Genomic DNA, 9,886 nt, shown 5'->3' with positions numbered 1-9,886 from the left:
TATGTGTTGATGTTGAATGTTTGTGATAAACTGAAGGATGAAGTGTTTCCTTTATGTGTTGATGTTGAATGTTTGTGATAAACTGAAAGATGAAGTGTTTCTTTATGTGTTGATGTTGAATGTTTGTGATAAACTGAAGGATGAAGTGTTCCTTTATGTTCATGTTGAATGTTTGTGATAAACTGAAGGATGAAGTGTTCCTTTATGTTCATGTTGAATGTTTGTGATAAACTGAAGGATGAAGTGTTTATATGTTGATGTTGAATGTTTGTGATGAACTGAAGGATGAAGTGTCTCTTCTTTGTGTCCCCAGTCGTTCGTAGAAGTGTACAACCTGACGTCGGACCCCCACCAGCTGGAGAACATCGTGAAGAAGGTGGATCCGGCCGTCCTGCAGGCGATGAATCAGCGGCTCATAAAGCTCCAGTCCTGTCAGGGCGCCAGCTGCCGTGACAATAAGTAACAACTAGGTGACGCCCTTCACGGAGCTGCCAAACATCCTTCATCCTGCTTCATACGCTCAGTGGAAGATGGCGCTGGTTTATATTACTGTTTGGTCAAAGGCAACTTTGTTGGATATGTCTTTTTCATAACCATCTTTCCCAAAAGTTTAAATTAAATGATGGATGATGGCTGGGTTCCACTTAGCTGCTTCAGTTTCAGGGTCCTCGTGTTGTGCATGCTGGGTCACTTTCATGGTTTACGGGGACACTTGAGTAAGAACAGAGCCATCGGTAGAGGACACGTTTAACATTTTGGGAAATGCACCTGCTGGACGAGAACATAGATACCGTCTGTACGATAACTATGGCGCTGCAGCTGGTTTGCTTAGCTTAGCATAAAGACTGGAAACGGGGGAGGGGAAGCAGCTAGCATCTCTCTGTGTTGCGCCACAGTAACAAAATAAAAGTGTAAAAACGCATCAATGTTGTACAAGGAGCTATGTACCGGAATATTTCATGGTTGATGGGGGAAGAAATAGTCCTCGTAGTAATATAAATAGTATTTGTACTATCAAAGGGCAGATAATTTATTTCCCAAAATGTGAAACTTTTCCTTGTATGTTATTAGTAACGCCTGTTTTTCTTTTAATGACGAGTCAAAATGTCTGCAGTGAAAATGAGCTGTGCTCAAAAATCTCTAAATTAAAAGTTTATTATGTTTAAGATAAACTCTTCAGCCAGTTCATATATTATGCAGATCTACCGCTCATCCATGTTGAAATGTCTTCCTGATATAAACTTCTGTTCTTTATAATAGTCATGGTTCAAAATGCCATCTGAACATTTTAGTTCTTAAACGATACACAACCAAAGATTATAATAGTTTGAGATTTTGGGAAAGTTGCTTCTTAACTTTCTTGCAGAGAGTTATACTTTTAATTCTGCAGAACTTGAAGTTGAGACATTAAGTCTTTTTTTTAAAGGACACATCTGTTTCCAGTTATTGCTCCAATTTTGTGCCTCAGATTTAAAGAATGGACAAAACATTTTTTAATTCTCATGTTTTATATTTTGCAGAGTATTAATGATGACATTTATAAAGTGCCTTTTTTTAAAGTGGAAGATGGGAACATTGCTGTCATACTTTGGAGGCGTGTTGACGACTTTGTAATTGTGATGAATATTCGTCACCTGGTAACATTTGATCCTGTATGCCTTGTTTGCACTGACGACGCTCACTTGCCTTAAATGTGAATGTATTTGTACTGTGATGAAATTTAAATAAATCAAAAGAAGCATTTAAATGCACTTGTGTGGATATTTTATTAAGAGGTGTTTCACAGAAAAAAGCAGAGTACAAAGTACTATTTAGTATTTGTCAAAAGTATATAAACATTAAATAAATAAGTTATAAAACACTATAATGTAGTCAAATCATGAGGACATTTTAAGTGTTAATTCATTTACAGTATTCAAGAATTATAACTTGTCCTATGGAAAATATTTATAATATGTAAATATTACAACTGTTTTACAATATTGTAATTTATTATCTGTTCACACTTCATAACACTGACACTTGTATCTGCTTACTGAGTGTGATAAACATTTATTAAATGTTTATATACTGCTTATAAATGCATTAAATGCTTTAAGTGGTCTCGTTCTGTATGAGTGATATGAATTTTCTTTGCATCTTTACTGGAGAAAATTAATCTATATAGCAAGTATGTTATAGGACCCAGCCAGGTGTAGTATTTCATAAGAAAATAAAAATACAGCTGCAAGTCATGAGTCCGATGTTCAAGCAAACACGACCTTTTGACACCTGCATTTAGAATAACTAACAGGTTTTATGACGCTCATTCATTTATGGTCAAATCTGTGCAGGGTGATGCCTTTCTTTTGGCTACGCCGTCGCCCCCTATTGGTCAATTTCAAAACCTTTTTGGGGCCACGTTTCAACAGCGGAATTAACAAAATATCCACAGAGTTTGGAATTATGGCCATATGCAAATACAGTAAATCTGGTTTAACTGGTAATTATGCTTTATGAAATATCTGTTTTTAACAAAAAACTTTCTGACTTAATTTTTAAGGATTCTTTAATGAATCAAACAAACTTTCACTTTCCTCCCGACTTACAAACCATGACTCAGCCGGCTGACTCAGCGATTTCTTTAAATATAAGCTTGAAACAAACTTTCATTTCACCGTCTTCCAGCATTTTATCTGATTCTAGCTTTTATTCTGTTTACGGGTTCTGACATTTGGTTCATTTAGTACTTTTACTGCTGTGGCTTTTATGTGTTTATGTTGTATTTGTTCATGTGAAGCACTTTATAACTTTGTTTTGTTAAGTACTAAATAATAAAGGTTTTATTATATTATGATGATAAAAGGATGACACCTTGACATTCCCAAATGTAAATAAGAGAAACATAGTGGTCTGGAGCTGCAGTATATACGTGCATACGGTGTATTAAACCTTGTAGTTTCTACATTTGTTAAAGACTTCCAGGCATCATGTTTAATTAACACTTTTCTTTAATTCTGAGAGTTTTATTCACAAAAGCAACGAGGCTGAAAATCAAATGACAGGAACAAAGTGAGTTTTATACAAGAGCAAAATCCATCCGGCGGTACACAGAAACATACCATGTTACTAGTACACGGTTCCCTCAGAGGTACTTGTACACAGCTTTATCCTGCAGGGTCTGAACCTCTAACTTGACGGGACATTTGTAGAAGTGCGACAGCAATGACTCCGAATAGCCTATTAAGAAGTAAAACTTCTGCGGCGGTAACTTCTGCAGCATTAAAGCACACACTACGAGCACGTTGCCGCGCCTTTTGATCACGATCTCATTGGCCAGGCAGCCGTGGAAGGTCCCGAACATGAAGCGCCTCACGAACACGTCCTCTATGGTCCGCTCAGCGGCGCCCTCCTGTCCTCTCAGGTTACCTGGAAGTAACAGGAAGGACAGGTGTCCTGGTTGAGTAAAGTATACAGCCCCCTTCTGTTAACATTATCATCAATGGTGAAAAGATCGATATGGTTACTGAGTTTAAGTATCTTGGATTCATTCTGGATCCAAATCTTGATTTTAAACCAATAAGTCAGGATATTTTTGCATGCTATGATCCTTCCCCAACGTGTCCTCTCGTGTTTCATGTTGGGGTCACATTACATCATTAAAACACTCGACTTCAAGCTGTCAAACTCCTCGTTAACGAGCGTGCTCACTGGTGTGCTGGGACAGCCATCCTTTGCGGTGGCCGATCTGATGAGGTGGAAGAGCTCGCTCGTACGTCAACGGTTTGTCTCCTTTCCCCACTCGGGCACGAGCTGCTCGATTCTGGGAAAGAGAAGAAGAGAAAGAAAAGAAAGAAAGAGGAATAAATGTCAGTAAGAACCATCTTTGTTTGGTAAAGCAAACTGGCCATAAGCCTTGATCTAAAAGCAAGAGTGCTCAACTATGCAAATCCCAAATATGCAATGAATGAAAAGACTAACTTTGTGAGATACCTTCTTAAATTACATAAACTCATACAGGCAAGTGAGTACTGTTTTAAGACAGGCTCATGATAATGTGCACCTGTCCTTTAAGTAGCTCATATAACAACAGTTTGATGGCTAAGTATGATAATGAGGAGTGTTTACCTTGCAGCACACTGTGGTGACATGGAGGGCTCTGCTTCCGGAGGAGCTGCTTAGAGAGCCGGACCTGAATAAAGTACTCTGCAGAGGAAACACCATGAGAGTAAAATACCATCACATCACTACGAGTTGAGCTTGTAAAATGATCTTCAGTTGCAGCTCCCAGTTTCACCTAACTGGTTATCTACTCCGTTTTAACACACTATATGAATATATAATATATAAATAAACACGCTCTCAATCTAACCAGCCGAAAGAACCAGAGCACACAGAGATGTTAAGCTGTCAAAATAAGTTAATTTAAGTATTTTAAACGTTGAAATATCATTTTTACTGACCAGCAGCTTCACGCTCGCTGTGCTGCTCAAGGACGCCGCCATGTTTTTTTGAGTATTAAAATGTTAAGCGCGTAGATAGCTGACACTATTTCCACAGATTGTTTGTATTATATATAATATAACATTTAATTAAAACTAACGAAATTAAATGATTATAAATCGTATTTAAATGGCAAATGTGTTGTTTCTCCGGTAAGCTATGCATGAACACTGGAACTGTTTATCCAACAGTAGGTCATCTGTTTCTACCGAATGACTGTGGAGCTGTACCAACCGGATGGAGAAAAAGTAAATGGTTTAGAGAACAGAGAGCTTTCGAAACATTTATTGTGATAGTTATTTGTGATGTTAAAGTATACATAGTATAATATTGTATCTTAATACAAACGCTTATTTTGTTTTTTTTGTGTTAGTTAATTGTTTCGATTTATTTTGTAGAAAGTGTGTTCTTATTTTGAAAAGCCTGGACCGGAAGTGTTATTGTTCTGGAAGCAGCAGCAGAGGTGTCAAGAAACGTTACCCAGCGAGTCCCACTTGAATATAAACTTATATTTATTGAAGAAGGCTGTCTACATCGTCGGTTGGGACACTTTGACGGTTGGTGAACGCGGTTAAACGTTAAAAAATACAAAAATAAAAGCCGCCATGGCGTCGCCGCTGCAGATGACAGAAATGTACGACAACGCTCTGCTCGGCATCCTGCAGCACGTTGGAAACATTCAGGACTTTCTTCAGGTTTATTTTGGGTTTTTGTACCGAAAGACGGACTTTTATCGCCTGCTGTCGGGTCCAAACGAGAAGATGGGGTTTCCTCCCGGTGTGGCGGAGAAGATGGTGTCCAAGGTGAAGTTTGTCAACGTTTATTTTCAGTTATTTTCAGTTCCATTGCATCATGGGAAACGGCGACTTCACAAGTTATTTGACCCTTAAAATGACAGTTTATGCACCTGCATTGATTATTTATTAATTATTTATTGATTATTTGCCACCAAACATTCAAAACTGTTTTATTAGGTTATAATAAAACAATAAAAATAATAAAATAAAATAATAATAATATTTATTTTATAAATAGTAAAATATAAATAAAAAATAAAGTATTAGGTTATAATAAAACCTTTTACTAGGTCATATCTCTCAAACTGATCTTCTCTGAGAGGATTTAGTGGTTTGGTTATTGTTTATATACAGTGTTTCTTTTATTTTGTCCACCCCATTTATACTAATGATGGTAGGATAAATACAGTTCAACAACATCTGCATTTTACATTTAAATATATTTTATATAGTCTTTATGAAAGTGTATTTACATCACGACCACAGTACAAATACAGACTTGAAACATCTTCCTAAATGGTCATACAGTTAAATCAACAAAACATTATAATCTTCATAAAGAAATTATTTATTACGCGACTGTTAAGTGTGTAACTTAGTTGCATGTGTTAATTTAGTGTATTTGCATATTTTATTAAATTGTTTTACTTTCCTTGTTATCTATCTTGTTTAATCTTATTCCTTTGTTATAACGTGAACGAAGGATCAACGAGCACCAATCAGTGGATTAATAATAAACTTACAGCAGAAATATTAAAGGTATTCCTCACAGTAGGAGGCTCCACGATAAAAAGCATTGCTCTATATATATATATATATATATATATATATATATATATGCCATTTATTACCTTTTCTTCAACTACAAATTCAGCAGTTTTCTACTCGCTTCATCTCGCCGAAAACATTCGTATCGCAGCAAAATGAGTTCAACAGACTGACCGACTCCGATCCGTCTGACTTTACACCAGAAAAAGAACCTCCACCGCCATTGAGTGCACTGTAAAAACTATTGTTACCAAAAGGTTTAATTTGTATTTGCAGTATTGAGAGTTAGCGGAATATTGCCGAGTTCATACCCTGATCTCTTTATTCCTCCTCAGACGTTCAGGCTGTTCGAGAAGCTGGCGGAGAACGACCGAGAGAGGCAGCAGAGCGAGCTGCAGAAGAGGGAGCAGAGCCGAAAGGTTCCTCCGGCGGTTCCAGAGCTGGAGATCGCCGCCGAGGAGACGATCGTCACAGAGGAGGAGCGCTGTCACCAAGATGCTCCTCCTCCTCCGACCTCCTCGGGAGCGACCGGCAGCGATCAGCCCGACAGAGACTGTTCAGACCCGACGGCTGATCAGAGAGACCAGGGAGACCAGGGAGCTGCAGCCGGATCAGTGTGAGGGAAAACCTTCATGCACACTCAGCAGTTTTAACGTCTTTCTCCATCTTTACCTGAATCCACCACGAACACTGTCTCTCTGTCTCTCTGTCTCTCTCTCTCTCTCTCTCTCTCTCTCTCTCTCTCCCTACATAGTTACGTCCCTTAAGATTTGGTAGTCACTGTGACATCTTGATTGTATATCAGATAATATTTTCTTATGTTTAATTAAAGGAACAGTTCCCGTAATCACGGTAGAGCTCAACGTTGAACATCGTGTTTTATTAAATGTCTCAGGACTCAGGAGAAGTTTCAGGCGGACCCCGACAGCTACAACGGAGCCGTGAGAGAAAACTACAGCTGGTCTCAGGACTACACCGACCTGGAGGTCCGAGTGTTCGTGCCCAAGGCCGTCGTCAAAGGCCGACAGGTAAACCCATGACGCACCGGGGGGGAGTCCTCTCTGTGGAGGTTCACTCACCTCGTGTCCCGCTGTTCTCAGGTCAGAGTCGCTCTGCACACCGGCAGCATGCAGGTGTGTGTGAGGGAAGGAGACGAGGAGAGGACGCTGATGGAGGGAGAGTTCACCCACAAGATCAACACGGAGAACTCTCTGTGGAGTCTGGAGCCAGGGAGCTGCGTGGTGGTGAGGACACATATAATATATATATATATATATATATACACACACACACACATACATACACACACACACACACACACCCAGCTCCATGTTGGTCCAGCTTTTTATGTTTCTTATTTGCCGTCTTTGGCCTCCAGCTGTCGCTCAGTAAGACCTCGGAGGTTTGGTGGAACGCGGTGCTGAAGGGAGAGAAGGAGATCGATATAAACCAAATAAACCGAGAGCGCTCGATGGCGTCGGTGGACGAGGAGGAGCACGCCGTCCTGGACAGACTCTCCTTCGACTACCACCAGAAGCTGCAGGGAAAACCTCAGAGTCACGAGACGGTGAGCACACGATCCTCTATGAACCAGTCCCAGTGTAGTCCTGATCCTCTATATGAACCAGTCTCAGTGTAGTCCTGATCCTCTACATGAACCAGTCTCAGTGTAGTCCTGATCCTCCATGTGACCGTTTTGTCCCTGGAGGTCTGTGGTTCTGACGTCCCCCTCTAGATGGCGCTGTGGGTGTTATTAGCTGTAACACGTGCATGTCTTGTGTCTCTCCACAGAAGGTGCACGACATGCTGAAGAAGGGCTGGGACGCTGAAGGCTCTCCGTTCAGAGGGCAGCAGTTCGACCCGTCCATGTTCGACATCCCGCCCAGCGCCGTGCAGTTCTGAGGCTCGGGACGGGAAACAGTGAACTGAATCCTCGTTCTGTTTGACGGAGCCGGTTGTTGTAAAATCGACATTTTACCTGCAGAACTGAAGCTGGGTTCACAGACGAGGACGCGTCATCATATCAAATGTTTATTTGATGTTTTGGCCGTTTGAAATCCGATAAATCCGTGTACTTTAACTGTTCTGCTCTTTATTTAAAACCTCTCCAGTGCCTATATGAGGGATTCTGTTGTTATTTTTCAGACCACTTCCCCCAAACCGTTACAGCATTTACTCACGTTTCCATCCAACTGTAGCGCGAATGTTTAAAACAAGTTTGCAGAAGAACATCCACGTGTCTTATGGGAGATTAGGAGTCGATTCATTGAGATTAACAGCTGGTCGGTAAGAAGATGCTGAAGCTGGAGAACAGTTTGTTGGCACCATCTCCACCCAGACCTGATGTTCTCAGCTCTACCGTCATGCTGTGTGTAGAAGCTTCGTCTGCGATGCATCCGGTTTGTTTTCCTCTCCTTGCTCCTGGTTGGATCAGACACTTCTAACCTGAAGACTTTGGCAAATATGAATCTGTTTCTTGTCCCGCTCATCTGTCTGGAGGTGTTTGCTGATTCATGCGATGTTACAACATGGAAAAGGAAAACTGGTTCAGTTCCTCACAACCAAACTACGAACTGTTGTTGAATAAAAAGATTGTTAAATATCAGAAAAGCTCCTTCTTGAACTTGAAAGTAACATTTCATCTACTTAATAAGGCCCATTTACTATTTTTTCCAGAGACTTTAAACGCATCTTGTGTTCCTCATCAGAAGATAGTTTTATTAATTAATATTATTGAATAACCACCTAAAATTATGAGTTAACTCTCACTAAACCCAATGATGACAGTTCATGAACTCCTTCTAAACAGCTGACCCCAACATCAGTCTTAGCTGGACAAGTCGTCCTGTCTTCACTGAGCTCAAACAGAAACACCACCTGGTTCCAGTGATCTTCTACATCCATCAATAAAACCTTCCTCATTAACCCCCCCACGTGGAAACAGTGAGTAGATAATGTGCTGATGGAAAAGTAAGAGAGGAGTCGGACACTCTGCAGTTTAACAAACATCTTGTTTCTCCTCAGCTGGAGACAAGATAATATAAAGATCAGATCTTTTTCCTCTTACGTGCATTTTGTTCATCAGTCTGTCTGAAATAAATGAAACTATTTATGTATTTACGTACCGGGGACATTGTACATTAATCTACATTTCAATGTCAATGTGTCTGTTAGCTTGAGAGCTAATCCTCTGTAGTCTCTGGGCCGGTTATTACAATTTAGTGGCCGAATATGATCAGTACAATTCAAACACTATACTACAACAATACTATACAATACATTACAAAAGTAGCTGATGTATACTTTCCATATTCTAAGACGTATCCACTACAGCTACTTAACAAATCATCGTCAAAACTTTTTTCTTCCATAAACATAATTTTCTGAAGTAGTTTCTCCATCTGTTTGATTTAAATCTCTCCTTCGTTTCTCTCGGTGAAACGAATCTGTAGAGAAATCCGTCACCTACGTGCCGTCATTTTTAATTACCTCCCTTCATCGCCGCTGACTTCCTGTCGCCTACGTCCCATCTACGTCACCTACTTGCTGTCATTTTTACCTACTTCCCTTCATCGTCGCCTACTTCCTGTTGTCGCCTACGACCCGTCATCATTGCCTACATCCCGTCTTTGTCACCTACGTCCTGTCCTCATCTCCCACGTCCTGCCCTCATCACCTAGATCCCGTCGCCGTCGCCTCCTCCCTTTCGTTATCTCCAACTTCCTGTTGTTGTCGCCTACGTTCGCCATAGTCACAAACTTCCTGTCGTCACCTACCTCTTATTATCGCCACCTAAGAAGGTAAATTAGCCTATTTCATAAAATGTCAAACTATTCCTT

At 40.3% G+C, this 9,886-nt stretch overlaps 3 protein-coding genes across 3 annotated transcripts in view; 2 read left to right on the top strand and 1 right to left on the bottom strand.

Annotated features, from left to right (window-relative positions):
* gnsb (glucosamine (N-acetyl)-6-sulfatase (Sanfilippo disease IIID), b) overlaps nucleotides 1-1,763 on the top strand; it is a gene marked incomplete at its 5' end in the record, with an annotated part of 5,759 nt that extends 3,996 nt beyond the window's left edge. Inside the window, one exon of the mRNA XM_031875146.1 lies at nucleotides 314-1,763. Coding sequence (XP_031731006.1) covers nucleotides 314-463 — 150 coding nt within the window. The remainder of the gene's footprint in view (nucleotides 1-313) is intronic.
* A 1,079-nt stretch (nucleotides 1,764-2,842) lies between these two features.
* mrps24 (mitochondrial ribosomal protein S24) lies at nucleotides 2,843-4,619 on the bottom strand. The gene is made up of 4 exons (XM_031875242.1): nucleotides 4,443-4,619; nucleotides 4,108-4,185; nucleotides 3,691-3,802; nucleotides 2,843-3,408 (listed from the first exon to the last, which is right to left on the bottom strand). The coding sequence occupies exons 1-4, from the start codon at nucleotides 4,482-4,484 to the stop codon at nucleotides 3,125-3,127; spliced, it is 516 nt and encodes a 171-aa protein (XP_031731102.1). The 5' UTR covers nucleotides 4,485-4,619; the 3' UTR covers nucleotides 2,843-3,124.
* A 318-nt stretch (nucleotides 4,620-4,937) lies between these two features.
* Nucleotides 4,938-8,649, top strand: nudcd3 (NudC domain containing 3). The gene is made up of 6 exons (XM_031875241.1): nucleotides 4,938-5,285; nucleotides 6,383-6,663; nucleotides 6,943-7,075; nucleotides 7,148-7,291; nucleotides 7,426-7,614; nucleotides 7,839-8,649. The coding sequence occupies exons 1-6, from the start codon at nucleotides 5,088-5,090 to the stop codon at nucleotides 7,947-7,949; spliced, it is 1,056 nt and encodes a 351-aa protein (XP_031731101.1). The 5' UTR covers nucleotides 4,938-5,087; the 3' UTR covers nucleotides 7,950-8,649.
* Nucleotides 8,650-9,886: the final 1,237 nt, after the last annotated feature.

Source organism: Anarrhichthys ocellatus, unplaced genomic scaffold (genome assembly GCF_004355925.1).
Source record: "Anarrhichthys ocellatus isolate YVR2014 unplaced genomic scaffold, GSC_Weel_1.0 scaffold87, whole genome shotgun sequence".
NCBI lineage: Eukaryota > Metazoa > Chordata > Actinopteri > Perciformes > Anarhichadidae > Anarrhichthys > Anarrhichthys ocellatus.
Note: the sequence above shows the minus strand (reverse complement) of the source record. Positions and strands in the feature narration are given on the sequence as shown.